This window comes from Thalassophryne amazonica, chromosome 3 (genome assembly GCF_902500255.1).
Source record: "Thalassophryne amazonica chromosome 3, fThaAma1.1, whole genome shotgun sequence".
In the NCBI taxonomy this organism is placed as follows: Eukaryota; Metazoa; Chordata; class Actinopteri; order Batrachoidiformes; family Batrachoididae; genus Thalassophryne; species Thalassophryne amazonica.
Window position 1 is genome coordinate 51,255,541 of NC_047105.1, and position 20,526 is coordinate 51,276,066.

The 20,526-nt window shown below is 39.9% G+C and overlaps 2 protein-coding genes across 2 annotated transcripts in view; one reads left to right on the forward strand and one right to left on the reverse strand.

Annotated features, from left to right (window-relative positions):
- Positions 1–4,401, forward strand: part of utp3 (UTP3 small subunit processome component) — an 18,225-nt gene extending 13,824 nt beyond the window's left edge. The window contains exons 12-16 of the mRNA XM_034166252.1: positions 383–529; positions 635–768; positions 845–911; positions 3,926–4,033; positions 4,190–4,401. Coding sequence (XP_034022143.1) covers positions 383–529; positions 635–768; positions 845–911; positions 3,926–4,033; positions 4,190–4,279 — 546 coding nt within the window. The 3' untranslated portion in view covers positions 4,280–4,401. The remainder of the gene's footprint in view (positions 1–382; positions 530–634; positions 769–844; positions 912–3,925; positions 4,034–4,189) is intronic.
- ppcs (phosphopantothenoylcysteine synthetase) lies at positions 4,291–16,366 on the reverse strand. The gene is made up of 4 exons (XM_034166253.1): positions 16,245–16,366; positions 14,817–15,358; positions 14,615–14,718; positions 4,291–4,942 (listed from the first exon to the last, which is right to left on the reverse strand). Exons 2-4 carry the CDS (start codon positions 15,349–15,351, stop codon positions 4,628–4,630), a joined length of 954 nt encoding a protein of 317 aa, XP_034022144.1. The 5' UTR covers positions 15,352–15,358; positions 16,245–16,366; the 3' UTR covers positions 4,291–4,627.
- Between the last annotated feature and the right edge of the window lie 4,160 nt (positions 16,367–20,526).

Here is a 20,526-nt window from a genome sequence, read left to right on the forward strand (position 1 = left end):
TGTATGTATGTATGTATATGTATATATGTATGTATGTATATATGTATATATGTATGTATGTATGTATGTATATATGTATGTATGTATGTATGTATATGTATGTATGTATGTATGTATGTATGTATATAAAATTTGTACTCCATTTTGGAATAAGGCCATAATATAACAAAATGTGGAAATAGTGAAGTGCTGTGAATACTTTCTGGATGCACTGTATGTCCACAGCTAATGACTGGTAATATTGCCACCCTGTGAGAAACCCTACTTTAGATAGGTTTTGCATTTTGATGCTTGTTGGACACATTTGCAGTGCTGCTGATGGGAGCAGTGAGATCATATCTATCTGTTCAACTGTACTTCTGTGTTGAATTCCTGCCTGCAGCTCATCAATGAGTCAAGTGCAGTAGATGCACAGCTTGCACCGCAGCTTCTCAAGCTGGTTTCTGGTGAACAGAAAGACAGAAAAGGCAGACTTTTCAACAAGCCAGCAGAGGGAAAGAAGACAAGAGTCTCCAGTAAAAAACTAAAGGTGAGTACTTCCACTGTTCTGGAGTCAAACACATGGCTGAGATCTTCACCATGTCTGTCTTCATCATTTTCTACCTTGCTGCTAATGATTCCAAATTTATTGCAGGAATCTGGAGAAACAGTTGTTGAAGATTCAGAATCTGATTTGGATGAGGAAGCCGCTTTAAGTTTCTACAAAGAAATGGAGCAACGCATGAAAATTAAGCGGAAGAATGCACGTAGTCACCTAGAAGCTGAAGTGTGAGTATGAGTTCTGAATCCAGAAGTCAGCTTAGACTTAATCAGAAACTGAACTGCCAAATTCTCTGTATTGCAGTTTGGAGGATCATAATCTTGAAGAGACAGAAATGGATTCAGATGTTAAGAGAGGCATCACTTACCAGGTAATGATTTATAGCCCCACTCATATAAGGCTAGTAATGCTCATGCATGGATCAATGTTGTAGTCTACACTTGAAACCCCAAGACATTTAAATAACCTTGAAGATGAATGTTCACATTACATAGACAAAGAACCTGGACCTGTAGATACAAAACGTTATATTGTTAAAGTAACATCAAAACAGCAGTTGTTTGCAATAAAAGTAGCATTCTTTGTTGTTGATGTATTTAAAAATGGCCCAATTCCATATGCCTTGACTTTTTTCTTGTGTTGACCACTGGTTGTAACTTTCAAGATCAAGACATCCAACACTAAGGCCTAGAAAAAAATGGGCCTTATGGCAGCTTCAACACACAATATATAATTTTATATCTTGCAGTTATTAACAATATTAACATCTATTAAATATTTATTTGCATCAGGCTAACAAGAAATAATTTTTTTTTATAATGGCAACCAAAAAGTAAAACCCCAAATAGTGCTTCATCAGCTGTTATTCTGGCTTATCAGCTCTGCAGTGAGGCAGTTAAATGATGCACAGTTCAGTTTGTAGCGCTGCACAAGTCAAAACATATTTTAAATACTATCATTATACAACCCCAAATCAGAAAAAGTTACATGAAAAAAAAAAAATGAAAATTTAAAAACACAACCCCCACAGTGATCCTTCCATTTACTTGGACTTGTATGTCATTGCATACTGGAAGCCAAGAAATTTAATGTATTGTGTGATCAACTTCAAATCATGTAATATACACCCATTCCTGCATTTCAGGCCTGCAGCAGAGGAAAAAAGCAAAAAAACAAAAAAAACAAAACAAAACGGGGATATGACAGCATTTACCACTTTGTAATGTTGTCATTCCTTCACACAACACTTGACATTTTGTGTTTCAGAAAGAAAGAGATGAAGTGTTTCAGGTATTTTGTCCCTTTTTTTGTGCAAACACATCTCGTGTGCAACAGTATGAGGTCATCTTTGTGTTTTTCATTTCATAATTCTCCACACAGGCCAGTAGTTAACTTTTATGCTTGACAATATACCATTAAAATCTGTCACAATTAAAATGAGCATTTTAATAATGAACAACTCTGCCCTATCTGTGAAAAAGGTTGACTCATTTGATAAGACAACCAAATTTTAAAAAGTTATTCTTATTATATAGTGCAGCTATTCCTAAATTTAAGAATGCCACAGCCCATCTTGAAATCTGAAAATCCTAAAGTCAACCAAAACATTTAACCATGATTTTGCCCGCCCATCCCCTGCCAATCATGAAGTGTCAATCAATCAATCAATTTTTTTATATAGCGCCAAATCACAACAAACAGTTGCCCCAAGGTGCTTTATATTGTAAGGCAAGGCCATACAATAATTATGTAAAACCCCAACGGTCAAAACGACCCCCTGTGAGCAAGCACTTGGCTACAGTGGGAAGGAAAAACTCCCTTTTAACAGGAAGAAACCTCCAGCAGAACCAGGCTCAGGGAGGGGCATTCTTCTGCTGGGACTGGTTGGGGCTGAGGGAGAGAACCAGGAAAAAGACATGCTGTGGAGGGGAGCAGAGATCGATCACTAATGATTAAATGCAGAGTGGTGCATACAGAGCAAAAAGAGAAAGAAACAGTGCATCATGGGAACCCCCCAGCAGTCTACGTCTATAGCAGCATAACTAAGGGATGGTTCAGGGTCACCTGATCCAGCCCTAACTATAAGCTTTAGCAAAAAGGAAAGTTTTAAGCCTAATCTTAAAAGTAGAGAGGGTGTCTGTCTTCCTGATCTGAATTGGGAGCTGGTTCCACAGGAGAGGAGCCTGAAAGCTGAAGGCTCTGCCTCCCATTCTACTCTTACAAACCCTAGGAACTACAAGTAAGCCTGCAGTCTGAGAGCGAAGCGCTCTATTGGGGTGATATGGTACTATGAGGTCCCTAAGATAAGATGGGACCTGATTATTCAAAACCTTATAAGTAAGAAGAAGAATTTTAAATTCTATTTTAGAATTAACAGGAAGCCAATGAAGAGAGGCCAATATGGGTGAGATATGCTCTCTCCTTCTAGTCCCTGTCAGTACTCTAGCTGCAGCATTTTGAATTAACTGAAGGCTTTTCAGGGAACTTTTAGGACAACCTGATAATAATGAATTACAATAGTCCAGCCTAGAGGAAATAAATGCATGAATTAGTTTTTCAGCATCACTCTGAGACAAGACCTTTCTGATTTTAGAGATATTGCGTAAATGCAAAAAAGCAGTCCTACATGTTTGTTTAATATGCGCTTTGAATGACATATCCTGATCAAAAATGACTCCAAGATTTCTCACAGTATTACTAGAGGTCAGGGTAATGCCATCCAGAGTAAGGATCTGGTTAGACACCATGTTTCTAAGATTTGTGGGGCCAAGTACAATAACTTCAGTTTTATCTGAGTTTAAAAGCAGGAAATTAGAGGTCATCCATGTCTTTATGTCTGAATCATATCCACTATGATTCTCCACTAGTGACAAGGTATACGACATGCTGGAGAAATTGAGATTCAACACATAATTTAAATCCAGTGGCATTATTACCCGCTACATAAAAAAACTTCATATTTATATATGTTTTAAACTTCATTACAAAATGGAAAATCGCATTTTGTTTTAAATTTATGACCTCGCTGCCTCCCTGTGCCTTCTTGACTGATTAGGGGGCAGTTGCCCACATGTTTAAGGATCACTGGTCTAGTAGTGGATCTACTGTAGGTGTGATTTGTTTTATCTTATCAAAGAATCCACATTAGCGACAACACAGTGTTTGATTAGTTTGTCTCCTTTCAGCTTGCTCGTGTTGCTTGTGTGTTATTTCATAGTATTCACTATAATAATGTGGCACAGAGTAAACGTGAGTAAATATGTAGAAGTCACACATTGCAGCACGGCAGTGTTACTCCTTTGCTTTATTGCATTCCTAGTTGTGCTCAGTCGCTGTTTTTAAGTGTTCTCAAAAACACAGTGTTTTCTTATATCAATTGTATAGATGGCAAAGAACAAAGGACTCACACCAAAGAGGAAGAAAATTGACCGTAACCCCAGAGTCAAGCACAGAGAGAAGTTCAGACGGGCAAAGATCCGCAGAAAGGGCCAGGTTCGTAAGCCACACATTTAGAGCAGAATTTCCATGACACATTTTGAGTGCACCATGAAGCCTTCAGAGACTGAGGGCACCACCAGTGTGGAGTTTGTTCAGGAGCTAAACATATAAACCAACTTCAATATTTACACAGCTGTTTATCTTCACCAGGTCCGGGATGTTCGCAGGGAGGAGACGAGATACAGCGGAGAGTTGTCTGGTATCCGTGCTGGAGTCAAGAAGAGTGTCAAACTTAAGTAACCAAGATGAGACATCATTTCACTGTACTTTTATTAGTGGGACGCCAGTCAGTTCTTGCATAAAGCCGACATCTCATTTCAGTTCTGCTATATTGCTCATGATGAATAAACTTGTGAAAAAGATTTCAGTAAACTGTATTGTTGTTGTAGTAGAGGAACACTGTGTTGAAGTGCACTCATTCTATAATTAAACATGAGAGGAGACGGTAAAGCAAGATTCTACAGCCATACAGTCTAATTAGTACACAATGTGGCCAGTCAGTAGAACAGGCAGGTATGAGTGCAAACAGTTAAAGCTCACATTTGTATTTGCATCATAAACACACAGAGGGGACATGCAGCGAAGATGCTAAGAAATGAACTGGCTGTGTGCTAATGTCAGGTTACTGACTATTCTCTCTTCTATCTCCACATCCTTCATAACATCCTCGTCCGTGAGGATCAGCTCAACCTGCGTGTCATGGGTCACTATCACCACGTAACCCCGCCGAGAGTCCAAAACATTGGCCACAACTGCTTGGTGTCTGTAGGTGGCCAGAGCCCGTCGAGCCTTTTCCAGCAAAATGGTTTTGTCTGTTTCCAGCTTGAAGGATACGACAAATGCTTGGGGTGCCCACTCCTTCACCAGGGGGGAGAGTATCTTCGGGACCATTTTCATGGTGAGCTGAAGAGGAGAAATAATAATGACACTCAATGAAACCAGGAAAAAGCCTCATTCGTTTGTTGGAAGGGTAAAAAGCTAAAAATTCCTTGCTGCAACCTTAAATTGATTCTAAACCAGACAGAAAGCAAATGAAAAGATGCTGTTAGAGAACTAATTTTGCTTGCAGGTGCCACTCATGCGCTGAGCCACTTTATTCTGAACCATTTTAAATGGTCTCGACATGACTGCTGGATCTCCAGTGTGTAGCGAGTTACAAGAGATGAGGAAATGTTTGACCAAAGATTAAACTGATCTGGAAAAGCTTGGTTTGACAACTGAGCTAATGTGATTTAAAAGTGTGAGTATTGTTAAAAAAAAAAAAAAAAAATGCCCAGGTTCTTATAAAATAATTTGTTATAGGGTGCAAATTGATTCTTGCAGGACCCCATAGGTACAGGAAACGCCTGTAGGCTATCAACCATTTAAGAGCACTGATATACTTTGCAAACCCAGAAATAAGAATTTTGTGATCCTGAGTGTCAAAAGCTACAGTGACATCTAAAACCAAACAAACTCCAAAGTCCATCAGTTAGGCCCGGTGAGTTGGCTGTCCAATCACATACAAGAACACCACTGTCAGAAAACAAGCAGTTTTGGTACGGTGGGCAGGTGTCAAGTCCTGCTGGAAAAGGAAATCCATCCATTTTCTTCCGCTTTATCCGGAGTCGGGTCGCGGGGGCAGCAGCTCAAGCAAAGCCGCCCAGACCTCCCGATCCACACACACCTCCCCCAGCTCCTCCAGGGGAACCCCAAGGCGTTCCCAAGCCAGCAGAGAGATGTAGTCCCTCCAGTGTGTCCTGGGTCTTCCCCGGGGCCTCCTCACAAAAAAATTGGAAAAGGAAATCAGCATGTCTAAAGTTTGTCAGCAGCGCCAGTGTAGGTTCTGACAATGGGTCTAAGGATTTCATCCTAATACCTACAACCCAGGCAAAAATTATGGAATCACCGGCCTCGGAGGATGTTCATTCAGTTGTTTAATTTTGTAGAAAAAAAGATCACAGACATGACAAAACTAAAGTCATTTCAAATGGCAACTTTCTGGCTTTAAGAAACACTATAAGAAATCGGGGAAAAAAATTGTGGCAGTCAGTAACGGTTACTTTTTTAGACCAAGCAGAGGGAAAAAAATATGGAATCACTCAATTCTGAGGAAAAAATTATGGAATCGTGAAAAACAAAAGAACGCTCCAACATATCACTAGTATTTTGTTGCACCACCTCTAGCTTTTATAACAGCTTGCAGTCTCTGAGGCATGGACTTAATGAGTGACAAACAGTACTCTTCATCAATCTGGCTCCAACTTTCTCTGATTGCTGTTGCCAGATCAGCTTTGCAGGTTGGAGCCTTGTCATGGACCATTTTCTTCAACTTCCACCAAAGATTTTCGATTGGATTAAGATCCGGACTATTTGCAGGCCATGACATTGACCCTATGTGTCTTTTTGCAAGGAATGTTTTCACAGTTTTTGCTCTATGGCAAGATGCATTATCATCTTGAAAAATGATTTCATCATCCCCAAACATCCTTTCAATTGATGGGATAAGAAAAGTGTCCAAAATATCAACACAAACTTGTGCATTTATTGATGATGTAATGACAGCCATCTCCCCAGTGCCTTTACCTGACATGCAGCCCCATATCATCAATGACTGTGGACATTTACATGTTCTCTTCAGGCAGTCATCTTTATAAATCTCATTGGAACGGCACCAAACAAAAGTTCCAGCATCATTACCTTGCCCAATGCAGATTCGAGATTCATCACTGAATATGACTTTCATCCAGTCATCCACAGTCCACGATTGCTTTTCCTTAGCCCATTGTAACCTTGTTTTTTTCTATTCAGGCGTTAATGATGGCTTTCGTTTTGCTTTTCTGTATGTAAATCCCATTTCCTTTAGGCGGTTTCTTACAGTTCGGTCACAGACGTTGACTCCGGTTTCCTCCCATTTGTTCCTCATTTGTTGTGCATTTTCGATTTTTGAGACATATTGCTTTACGTTTTCCGTCTCGACACTTTGATGTCTTCCTTGGTCTACCAGTATGTTTGCCTTTAACAACCTTCCCATGTTGTTTGTATTTGGTCCAGAGTTTCGACACAGCTGACTGTGAACGACCAACATCTTTTGCAACATTGCGTGATGATTTACCCTCTTTTAAGAGTTTGATAACTTTGTTTCAATTGACATCTCTCATGTTGGAGCCATGATTCATGTGAGTCCACTTGGTGCAACAGGTCTCCAAGGTGTGATCACTCCTTTTCAGATGCAGAATAACGAGCAGATCTGATTTGATGCAGGTGTTAGTTTTGGGGATGAAAATTTACAGGGTGATTCCATAATTTATTCCTCAGAATTCAGTGAGTCCATATTTTTTCCCTCTGCTTGGTCTAAAAAAGTAACTGTTACTGACTGCCACAATTTGTTTTTCCTGATTTCTTATAGTGTTTCTTAAAGCCAGAAAGTTGCCATTTGAAATGACTTTAGTTTTGTCATCAATCAATCAATCAATTTTATTTATATAGTGCCAAATCACAACAAACAGTTGCCCCAAGGCGCTTCACATTGCAAGGCAAGGCCATACAATAATTACGTAAAAGCCCCAATGGTCAAAACGACCCCCTGTGAGCAAGCACTTGGCGACAAAACCTTATAAGTAAGAAGAAGAATTTTAAATTCTATTCTAGAATTAACAGGAAGCCAATGAAGAGAGGCCAATATGGGTAAGATATGCTCTCTCCTTCTAGTCCCCGTCAGTACTCTAGCTGCAGCATTTTGAATTAACTGAAGGCTTTTTAGGGAACTTTTAGGACAACCTGATAATAATGAATTACAATAGTCCAGCCTAGAGGAAATAAATGCATGAATTAGTTTTTCAGCATCACTCTGAGACAAGACCTTTCTAATTTTAGAGATATTGCGTAAATGCAAAAAAGCAGTCTTACATATTTGTTTAATATGCGCTTTGAATGACATATCCTGATCAAAAATGACTCCAAGATTTCTCACACGATTACTAGAGGTCAGGGTAATGCCATCCAGAGTAAGGATCTGGTTAGACACCATGTTTCTAAGATTTGTGGGGCCAAGTACAATAACTTCAGTTTTATCTGAGTTTAAAAGCAGGAAATTAGAGGTCATCCATGTCCTTATGTCTGTAAGACAATCCTGCAGTTTAGCTAATTGGTGTGTGTCCTCTGGCTTCATGGATAGATAAAGCTGGTTATCATCTGCGTAACAATGAAAATTTAAGCAATGCCGTCTAATAATACTGCCTAAGGGAAGCATGTATAAAGTGAATAAAATTGGTCCGAGCACAGAACCTTGTGGAACTCCATAATTAACCTTAGTCTGTGAAGAGGATTCCCCATTTACATAACAAATTGTAATCTATTAGATAAATATGATTCAAACAATCGCAGCGCAGTGCCTTTAATACCTATGGCATGCTCCAATCTGTAATAAAATTTTATGGTCAACAGTATCAAAAGCAGCACTGAGGTCTAACAGAACAAGCACAGAGATGAGTCCGCTGTCTGAGGCCATAAGAAGATCATTTGTAACGTTCACTAATGCTGTTTCTGTATTATGATGAATTCTAAAACCTGACTGAAACTCTTCAAATAGACCATTCCTCTGCAGATGATCAGTTAGCTATTTTACAACTACCCTTTCAAGAATTTTTGAGAGAAAAGGAAGGTTAGAGATTGGCCTATAATTAGCTAAGATAGCTGGGTCAAGTGATGGCTTTTTAAGTAATGGTTTAATTACTGCCACCTTAAAAGCCTGTGGTACACAGCCAACTAATAAAGATAGATTGATCATATTTAAGATCGAAGCATTAAATAATGGTAGGGCTTCCTTGAGCAGCCTGGTAGGAATGGGGTCTAATAGACATGTTGATGGTTTGGATGAAGTAACTAATGAAAATAACTCAGACAGAACAATCTGAGAGAAAGAGTCTAACCAAATACCGGCATCACTGAAAGCAGCCAAAGATAACGATACGTCTTTGGGATGGTTATGAGTAATTTTTTCTCTAATAGTTAAAATTTTATTAGCAAAGAAAGTCATGAAGTCATTACTAGTTAAAGTTAAAGGAATTCTCGGCTCAATAGAGCTCTGACTCTTTGTCAGCCTGGCTACAGTGCTGAAAAGAAACCTGGGGTTCTTATTTTCTTCAATTAGTGATGAGTAGTAAGATGTCCTACCTTTACGGAGGGCTTTTTTATAGAGCAACAGACTTTTTCCAGGCTAAGTGAAGATCTTCTAAATTAGTGAGATGCCATTTCCTCTCCAACTTACGGGTTATCTGCTTTAAGCTGCGAGTTTGTGAGTTATACCACGGAGTCAGGCACTTCTGATTTAAAGCTCTCTTTTTCAGAGGAGCTACAGCATCCAAAGTTGTCTTCAATGAGGATGTAAAACTATTGACGAGATACTCTATCTGACAGAGTTTAGGTAGCTACTCTGCACTGTGTTGGTATATGGCATTAGGGAACATAGAAGGAAACATATCCTTAAACCTAGTTACAGCACTTTCTGAAAGACTTCTAGTGTAATGAAACTTATTCCCCACTGCTGGGTAGTCCATCAGAGTAAATGTAAATGTTATTAAGAAATGATCAGACAGAAGGGAGTTTTCAGGGAATACTGTTAAGTCTTCAATTTCCATACCATAAGTCAGAACAAGATCTAAGATATGATTAAAGTGGTGGGTGGACTCATTTACATTTTGAGCAAAGCCAATTGAGTATAATAATAGATTAAATGCAGTGTTGAGGCTGTCATTCTCAGCATCTGTGTGGATGTTAAAATCACCCACTATAATTATCTTATCTGAGCTAAGCACTAAGTCAGACAAAAGTTCTGAAAATTCACAGAGAAACTCACAGTAACGACCAGGAGGACGATACATAACAACAAATAAAACTGGTTTTTGGGACTTCCAATTTGGATGGACAAGACAAAGAGTCAAGCTTTCAAATGAATTAAAGCTCTGTCTGTGTTTTTGATTTAAAGCTCTCTTTTTCAGAGGAGCTACAGCATCCAAAGTTGTCTTCAATGAGGATGTAAAACTATTGACGAGATACTCTATCTGACAGAGTTTAGGTAGCTACTCTGCACTGTGTTGGTATATGGCATTAGGGAACATAGAAGGAAACATATCCTTAAACCTAGTTACAGCGCTTTCTGAAAGACTTCTAGTGTAATGAAACTTATTCCCCACTGCTGGGTAGTCCATCAGAGTAAATGTAAATGTTATTAAGAAATGATCAGACAGAAGGGAGTTTTCAGGGAATACTGTTAAGTCTTCAATTTCCATACCATAAGTCAGAACAAGATCTAAGATATGATTAAAGTGGTGGGTGGACTCATTTACATTTTGAGCAAAGCCAATTGAGTATAATAATAGATTAAATGCAGTGTTGAGGCTGTCATTCTCAGCATCTGTGTGGATGTTAAAATCACCCACTATAATTATCTTATCTGAGCTAAGCACTAAGTCAGACAAAAGTTCTGAAAATTCACAGAGAAACTCACAGTAACGACCAGGAGGACGATACATAACAACAAATAAAACTGGTTTTTGGGACTTCCAATTTGGATGGACAAGACAAAGAGTCAAGCTTTCAAATGAATTAAAGCTCTGTCTGTGTTTTTGATTTATTAATAAGCTGGAATGGAAGATTGCTGCTAATCCTCCGCCTCGGCCCGTGTTACGAGCATTCTGGCAGTTAGTGTGACTCGGGGGTGTTGACTCATTTAAACTAACATATTCATCCTGCTGTAACCAGGTTTCTGTAAGGCAGAATAAATCAATATGTTGATCAATTATTATATCATTTACTAACAGGGACTTAGAAGAGAGAGACCTAATGTTTAATAGACCACATTTAACTGCTTTAGTCTGTGGTGCAGTTGAAGGTGTTATATTATTTTTTCTTTTTGAATTTTTATGCTTAAATAGATTTTTACTGGTTATTGGTGGTCTGGGAGCAGGCACCGTGTCTACGGGGATGGGGTAATGAGGGGATGGCAGGGGGAGAGAAGCTGCAGAGAGGTGTGTAAGACTACAACTCTGCTTCCTGGTCCCAACCCTGGATAGTCACGGTTTGGAGGATTTAAGAAAATTGGCCAGATTTCTAGAAATGAGAGCTGCCGTCTCTCCTAACAAGACCAGGTTTTCCCCAGAAGCTTTGTCAATTATCTATGAAGCCCACCTCATTTTTTGGACACCACTCAGACAGCCAGCAATTCAAGGAGAACATGCGGCTAAACATGTCACTCCCGGTCCGATTGGGGAGGGGCCCAGAGAAAACTACAGAGTCCGACATTGTTTTTGCAAAGTTACACACCGATTCAATGTTAATTTTAGTGACCTCCGATTGGCGTAACCGGGTGTCATTACTGCCGACGTGAATTACAATCTTACCAAATTTACGCTTAGCCTTAGCCAGCAGTTTCAAATTTCCTTCAATGTCGCCTGCTCTGGCCCCCGGAAGACAACTGACTATGGTTGCTGGTGTCGCTAACTTCACATTTCTCAAAACAGAGTCGCCAATAACCAGAGTTTGATCCTCGGTGGGTGTGTCGCCGAGTGGGGAAAAACGGTTAGAAATGTGAACGGGTTGGCAGTGTACACGGGGCTTCTGTTTAGGGCTACGCTTCCTCCTCACAGTCACCCAGTCGGCCTGCTTTCCCGGCTGCTCGGGATCTGCCAGAGGGAAACTAACGGCGGCTAAGCTACCTTGGTCCGCACCGACTACAGGGGCCTGGCTAGCTGTAGAATTTTCCACGGTGCAGAGCCGAGTCTCCAATTCGCCCAGCCTGGCCTCCAAAGCTACGAATAAGCTACACTTATTACAAGTACCATTACTGCTAAAGGACATTTCACACCCAGAGCAGAAAAGTGCAGGAGAGACAGGAGAAGCCGCCATGCTAAACCGGCTAAGAGCTAGTAGCTGCGCTAAGCTAGCGGATTCCTAAAAACACGCAAAGTGAATAACGTGTAAATAATTTAGAGGTGATTCATGTCTGTGATCTGCTTTTTTTTTCTACAAAATTAAACAACTGAATGAACATCCTCCGAGGCCAGTGATTCCATAATTATTCCCAGGGGTTGTAGCTGTCAGGATGCCACTGTCTAGCCTGTAGAGGTCTGTGCCTTCTTTCAAGGATAGGCCTCCCTCGACCATCACTAAACCACCACCAAAACCGGTCATGCTGAATAATCTTGCAGACATAACATTCTCCATGGTGCATTCTATTGCAAATGAAAATATGACATCAATTTTATTGCTTTACAGAAAGTGAAGAAAAAGGACTATTAGGCTGTTTAAAAAAAACATGTCTGCATTTGTCTTTACAAACTCAAACCTGTACTGTATAAACTGAAAAATGCTTGTAGATTTAGCTTTCTTGTGAATCGCTGAACTAATTAGTTGTATAATCACTGTTTCTGAGAACTGCTTCACATCTGTTGCATGGAGTCGACCAACATCTGTGAACAGGTATTCCAGGATGATTAGACTACATTCCACAATTCATCTGCATTTTCTTGGTTTTATCTCAGAAACAGCATTTTTGATGTCATCCCTCAAGTCTTCTATTGGATTAAAGTCCCGGGATTTCCTCTTTGGCATACAGCAACATGACCTCTTCCAAGTATTTTTATGTATTCAAACTAATCCATGATCTTTGGTGTGTGATAAACAGGCCCAACACCACAGTATGAGAAACATCCCCATATCATGATGCTTGTTCCGCTATGCCTCAGTCTTCACAGTGTATTTTGGCTTGAATTCAGTTTTTGGGGGTCTTCTGACAAACTGTTTGTGGCCCCTTGACCCAAAAAGAACTATCTTGCTTTCATCAGTCCACAAAAAGTTGCACCATTTCTCTTTGGGGGGCTTCTTGCCCATAGCTTGGCTTCACACAGGCATCTTCGAATTGTTACAGTAACTTTAAGCCTCGGTCCCACTGAATAATAAGCCATGAATAATGAGCCACGCATGGGTGTGTCAGCGATTATTTGAAGAATGATGTACGTTTTAAAGCGCCTCCATGTGCTCCTCTGTATCTCACGTGCTATCAGCCTCTAGTGAGCCATGACCGACCTGTCATTTGAGCCCCATCCAGCCTTGAATGGCTTGTGTTGCCGCATATGATCCATGTAACACTTGAAATGGTTTCTGAAATCTGTTTTAATTCTGTTTTAAATCCTTGCTGTAGCACTTTGAGATTTCTTTGAAATGTAAGGTGCAATACAAATAAAATGTATTATTATTATTATTTATGTAACGCGACGTTGGTGCACGTTTAGGCACGGGTTTGGTCCAAACCTCCAGCCCTCACACACTTGGTTCCTTTAAAGTGTGGGTTTTCAATTCACGGCATCCATTCAAGGTATCACATTTTTAAATGCAGTCCAAAAATAGATGCTCCAGTACAGTCCAGCCGGTGTGCGCATACGTGTGCCAGGCTGCTGTTCACCTGTGTTACAGTCATTAATTGCACCAGACCAGCTAGAACCGAACCACAGGTTCCTGGACAGTCACCTCTGCGCTTCTTCTTGCTGGCTTTATTTCTTCCACGGCTTGCAGTCATTTTGACACTGTGATCCAACGTTGAACTTTGTGTTTGTATGTTAATGTCTGCAAAATCGCTGGTTTGGACGCTGGCGTTCTGCATTCCTGGACAGTCACCTCTGCGCGTCTTCTTGTTTGGCTTTAGTTCTTCCACAGCTTTAAACACAGTCATTTTGACACCGTGATCCAACTTTTAACTTTGTGTTAAAAGTTGTGTTAAAATAACTGGACTCGTACCAAAAAAAACCCAACAAAAAAACATGCTACATGGCTCATTATTCATCCTACATTATTCAGTGGGACCAGGGCTTTAGACATTTGATCACCCTGGAGCTGATCACTGACTGGGTCTTTGCCATTCTGGCTATTCTTCGATCCATTTGAAAGGTGGTTTTCCATTTTCTTTGCCATTTTAAAGCATTGGAGATCATTTTTCTTCCCTTTCTGTAAAGCAATAACAAATTTGATACATTTTTCGTCATGTTTTGATTTGGAATAGAAAGTGTAGTATTCCCAACACATTTGTGTGTATGGAAATAAAAGTTATTTTAAGGACTTTGAGCTTTACTCACTTTTTTAAACACACTATTATTTTGAACACGCGCGTGTGTGTATATATAGTTGTGTATAATATAAGTTGTGAGTACTTATGTGTGATTTTAGTTTTTTTATTTTTGTTAAATTTGCAAAAATCTAAAATTTTTTTGCCATTGTCATTATGGGGTATTGTGTGTAGAATTTTGAAGGGGGGAAAAATGAATTTCATCCATTTTGGAATTAGGCTGTAACATAACATAAAATGTGGAAAAAGTAAAGAGCTGTAAATACTTTCCAGATGCACTGTAATTCAAAGAACAGAGATGAGGTTTTTTGTTTTCTGCTTCAAACGAAGGTTTGACATACTCTGCAGGAAAAGCCAAATCTCAGCATTATATTTAAAAGAAATATAAGTTTTAAGAAAGCCTAGCTTAAGTCTACGATGTACAATATTTAAAAGTGTTGTTTTAAGAAGATAGTCTGAAATGCCACTTTGTAACTCACCTGAAGGGGTCCGTCAGAAGACTGAATTTTATGTTCAGGCATCTCTGATGCTGGGATATAAAAATCAGATACAGCTGCAGCCAAGTAAAACATGGCCTTTGACCCTAAGTGCAGAACAAGCATTTCAGAGCAAGTTTTTAGGAATATACTGTAAAAGTGTGTAAAATGCAACGTTATCCTAAAAACAGATTTTAATGTGTACCTATCGTGCTAAGTGCCTGTGCTGCTGCTTTGAGGAGGTGCAGGTACTCTGACAGAGTAATGAACTCAATGGGCAGAAGAAGTCCAGCGTCTTTCATTTCTTGGTATCTCTTTAGGACTTGAGCAATGTTCGGAAGCACCTGTTGGTTCACCACCAGCTCACCAGAAACACTGGAGTCCTCATTTTCACTTTTGAACTGCAGAGCATCAAGAACGTTTATGGTTGAGAATGTGCGGCTGTACGGGTAGAGGGAGCGATGCCGATGCAGGAAGACAACGGCATACCCAGACTCAATGAAGTACTCTGCTGAGGAAGCTCCTCGCCTTCCACTGCTGAAATTGTCAAGGAAACGCACGGTGCGAGACTCCAACGGGACTTTGGTGCCTCCAGATGTGATTAGAACCACTCGGCGGCCTGCAGACTCATGTTGTCTGGCAAAAGCAGTCATCTTCTCTTTCACCTCATCCACATGGGAAGGAACAGCAAATTCTTCAGCTAATTTCCCATCAATGGTGCAAACCTTTGGCTCTGCCATCACCTGCCTGCACAGTGAAAATGACACACATTTGTCACTTTTCATTGCTTTCTGATTATGGAATTTGTTTCTTTTTCTCAGTTTCTCTGATATTTATGCTGTAGTATCTTGACTTATCAGTAAGATTGACATTTAGTTGCTGGCCTCTTTTTGACACAATACCTGTGGGTTTTTTTTGGTTTTTTTTTTTGCAGTTCTCTTTTACTGCAAATCATCTCATTAAATTCCTTATAGTCCTCTATCAAGACACTTAATTTCCATTGTCTCAGTCCACCTAGTTGTAAATGGGTACCGGCCTCGGCTGGTGAAGTAACCTCTGTTGGACTGGATCTGCTCTGTTTTTGTTCTAACAACATTGACAGCATTCATAGCTATTAAATGCTTGTTTTAAAATTCATTGATTGATTTTCAGCTGGTTACCCGTGGTGGCAGCAGGCCAAGCAACTCATCCCAAATTACATCAGATTTGTATCTAACTTCAGACTGATTAACGTATAAGCAGTTTTGAGATCCCCCACATGGGCCTCTTGACCAGGGATTACAAAATAATAACGATGACTTAAAAAATAACAGCTTTATTAATAAACTGTTCTCAGAATTCAAATTGCTTACCAGTAATAGTAATAAGAAAAAAATACAACAATGTGCACACAAAATAACCAGAATAATAATAAAAAAAATAAACGGGATTTAAAAACAACAAACATGTACAACTTTACAGTCTCACTAATTGCAAACTGAAAATGTTTTTAGAACAGACTTGAAACTTCCTGACTTCAGCTGGCAAACTGTTCTACAGAACTGGTGAATTAAACTAAAACTAAAGTAAATGTTGCCATTTCCAAACACTCGCACCGCTTTTGGTGGTGGTGAGTTCTATGAACTCCAATTACCTTATTACAATAAAGCCAAAACAGACTTTAAATCCGGAAGACAGAAGCTTTTCTTTTCCCTCAGCAACGAAAATCTACTAAACATCTGTACTTCCTGAGCCGCTGCTGCTTCTTCTTCTTTCTAATGTGGCTCCTCTTGGTAGTCAGAAAACAACATACGCGTTATCGCCACCTGCTGTCGTGGATTCTTTCCAGAACAGAACCAAAAGCATTATTCCAGGTTATTTTGATCCTCCTGCCCTGTGTGTTTTCTTTAACTCCCTGTTCAAACCACGCACAATTACAAGGTGAGCACACAGTCAGGTGTCTCCAATCAATGAGCAGATGTTTGTGTGTTTTTTTTTTTTTTTACTTTTCACAGTAAGTATTGTTTTTTAAGTAATTAAGTCCTCAACCTTTCAGTTATAATACACTCAACAAAAATATAAACGCAACACTTTTGATTTTGCTCCCATTTTGTATGAGATGAACTCAAAGATCTAAAACTTTTTCCACATACACAATATCACCATTTCCCTCAAATATTGTTCACAAACCAGTCTAAATCTGTGATAGTGAGCACTTCTCCTTTGCTGAGATAATCCATCCCACCTTAGACACCATGATTAGTGCACAGGTGTGCCTTAGACTGTCCACAATAAAAGGCCACTCTGAAAGGTGCAGTTTTGTTTTATTGGGGGGGATACCAGTCAGTACCTGGTGTGACCACCATTTGCCTCATGCAGTGCAACACATCTCCTTCGCATAGAGTTGATCAGGTTGTCAATTGTGGCCTGTGGAATGTTGGTCCACTCCTCTTCAATGGCTGTGCGAAGTTGCTGGATATTGGCAGGAACTGGTACACGCTGTCGTATACGCCGGTCCAGAGCATCCCAAACATGCTCAATGGGTGACATGTCCGGTGAGTATGCCGGCCATGCAAGAACTGGGACATTTTCAGCTTCCAAGAATTGTGTACAGATCCTTGCAACATGGGGCCGTGCATTATCCTCCTGCAACATGAGGTGATGTTCTTGGATGTATGGCACAACAATGGGCCTCAGGATCTCGTCACGGTATCTCTGTGCATTCAAAATGCCATCAATAAAATGCACGTGTGTTCTTCGTCCATAACAGACGCCTGCCCATACCATAACCCCACCGCCACCATGGGCCACTCGATCCACAACACTGACATCAGAAAACCGCTCACCCACACGATGCCACACATGCTGTCTGCCATCTGCCCTGGACAGTGTGAACCGGGATTCATCCGTGAAGAGAACACCTCTCCAACGTGCCAAATGCCAGCGAATGGGAGCATTTGCCCACTCAAGTTGGTTACGACGACGAACTGGAGTCAGGTCGAGACCCCAAGGAGGACGACGAGCATGTAGATGAGCTTCCCTGAGACGGTTTCTGACAGTTTGTGCAGAAATTCTTTGGTTATGCAAACCGATTGTATCAGCAGCTGTCTGAGTGGCTGGTCTCAGACGATCTTGGAGGTGAACATGCTGGATGTGGAGGTCCTGGGCTGGTGTGGTTACACGTGGTCTGCGGTTGTGAGGCTGGTTGGATGTACTGCCAAATTCTCTGAAACGCCTTTGGAGACAGCTTATGGTAGAGAAATGGACATTCAATACACGAGCAGCAGCTCTGGTTGACATTCCTGCTGTCAGCATGCCAATTGCACGCTCCCTCAAATCTTGCGACATCTGTGGCATTGTGCTGTGTGATAAAACTGCACCTTTCAGAGTGGCCTTTTATTGTGGGCAGTCTAAGGCACACCTGTGCACTAATCATGGTGTCTAATCAGCATCTTGATATGGCACATCTGTGAGGTGGGATGGATTATCTCAGCAAAGGAGAAGTGCTCACTATCACAGATTTAGACTGGTTTGTGAACAATATTTGAGGGAAATGGTGATATTGTGTATGTGGAAAAAGTTTTAGATCTTTGAGTTCATCTCATACAAAATGGGAGCAAAACCAAAAGTGTTGCGTTTATATTTTTGTTGAGTGTATGTGTCTGCGGTGTGATGGTCAAAGCAGGACTTTTTTTCCCAGTAAATTCTTCTCACTAAGTTTAATATCTGAAAGAGCAGGTATAAAATAATAAGATAAACTTGAAATATCAAGTTTCCTGGACCTTTTGGATGGTCACTATTTTGAAAAGGGCCCACTGCAGTTACGTCTACCATACGGTACCATAGTGTTTGTATTCTTGATGTACAGACATTTTCACTTGAAAATGCTCTTGTATCCATACTGTGGCTTGTCCAAAGAAATCTGGCTGTAAAAGTGAAGCTTATCTATACATTCATCAAAGTCTGCCATTAAATGTATCAGGTGCACATTTGAGTACACCAGTTCACATAAAATGGAAATTATTATCTCCTTAAACTCACATGTAGCTGTCTGATCGCATACGGTGACAGTCACAAATGTGCGTTGGTACCAGTGTTGCCAAAGTAACTTTGAAAAGTTACTTTATTAGTTACTTTATACAGTTATGTTTTATAGTTAGTTAACACAGTTACTTCATTAGCAGCTGTGGACAACTTGTTGACAGCTGCTGAATGTAACTAATAAAGTAACTCATAATCTAACGTGGTTATTTTTAAGATTGAGTACTCAGAAAAGTAACTATTAGTTATTTTGCTGTTTAGTTACTTATTTTGAGATTACTCAGTGTTAAGAGTAACCAATGATTACTAGGTACCTTATTAGTTACATTATTTATTAGTTGCAAGTTGTCGACAGATCCTAATAAAGTAACTGTATAAAGTAAGTAAAAAGTAACTTTGAAAAGTTACTTTGGTAACACTGGTTGGTACGCTTTGGATTTTAAGTTCATATTTTGGAAAAGAAAGGTAAGGTAACCAGTTCCATTTATTCTTCCATTTTGGGTGGAATAATGCTGCAGAGGGGGCCTCAAGGTGGCTGTGGAACTGTAGGGGGGGTTCATGGAACAACATGCCACTCACCCCCTGCTGGGTCGCCCAGGCGAGGATGTATGAAGATCAAAGACACGAAACACCTAGGTTCTTCACTGATGACGTGTCCAAGTATCACTGGAAGGTGTATTCAGCTCCTAAAGCCAGCTAAATGATTGTGTTCATCTTTATTTATCAGACAATATGTCGATATAGTAACTATCGCAACAGGGTTAGACCTAATTAGACTATGTAAGTAAGTCTTTGATTTCACTCAGGGTCACCACATCCAAGGTGAACTGGCAGAAGTTTTACACCAAATGATACAACCCCACATTACATGGAGAAATGTGGCAGGGTAAAGTTTGAACCGGGAACCTTCGGCACTGAAACCAAGCGCACTAACCACTTGGCCACACCCCTGCTTGACTAAATAGCTTATGAGTTCCCAAATAATTAAAATCTGGCAAATCTGTGAAGATGTTCTGTGCACTGTCTTTGGACCTATCAAACAAAACAAACAGAACAAAATAAATCAAGAATCAGCAGAGAAGAAGCATTTTTGTTGTTGTTGTTTTTGTAAAAATGTCGACCTAATTACACTAATTAGCTCATTTCCTAAATAATTAACATTTGGCAAATATGTGAAGATGTTCTGTGGTATGCTTTAAAACATGATTGGAGCATTTTTAAATAGACCTTGTGTAATTCTTCATTGACACGTCTAGCTATAGCTATCAGCCTGGAAAAGCTTTCATACATAAATATTAATGAGGGATATATATATATATATATATATATATATATATATATATGTCTACCTAGTAGATTATAGATTCTACGTTATGCCACTCTACATGGCAGTAGTGATACGCCCACATTCAGGGGTCTGGCACAAGGCCATTAGTGTTACATCAGTGACCCCACAAAGGATAAATATTTGAATCTTTCACTACTCCAACTGGAACTGACGAAGTGTTTGTGACTGAAGAGTGAATCATCTTTAAGGAACCAAACAAGTCCACTTCATCTGATCAACTCGGATACCATAACCGGGATGACTGATAATCTCCACAGACATCCCACTCTCTTTAGCAGCAGCACTCTCAATAATTAACCTACAGGGGGCGCTGTTGAACCACTAAATAAACAACCAAAGCATTTTCAATAGATTGCTTTTAAATTTAATTTTGTCTTAGTTTAAATTGATTGTCCTGACTAGGCACTGTGCATTTTTGTTAATATTTATGTTGATCTTTACAAATTTAAAATGCTGAATATAACCAGAAACACCTGCTAAACTTTGAGTTGTTAGTTCAACAAGCTTTGCTTTGGTATTGTGTCAGAATTAGAATAAAAGCACATAA

Coding starts and splice junctions, on each gene's coding strand:
- ppcs (XM_034166253.1), bottom strand. CDS start 15,351: ATGGCAGAGCCAAAGGTTTGCACCATTGATGGGAAATTAGCTGAAGAA. Junction 14,719..14,816: donor ACAGGCACTTAGCACGATAG/GTACACATTAAA, acceptor TTCTGCACTTAG/GGTCAAAGGCCATGTTTTAC. Junction 4,943..14,614: donor CTTCTGACGGACCCCTTCAG/GTGAGTTACAAA, acceptor TCTCCTCTTCAG/CTCACCATGAAAATGGTCCC.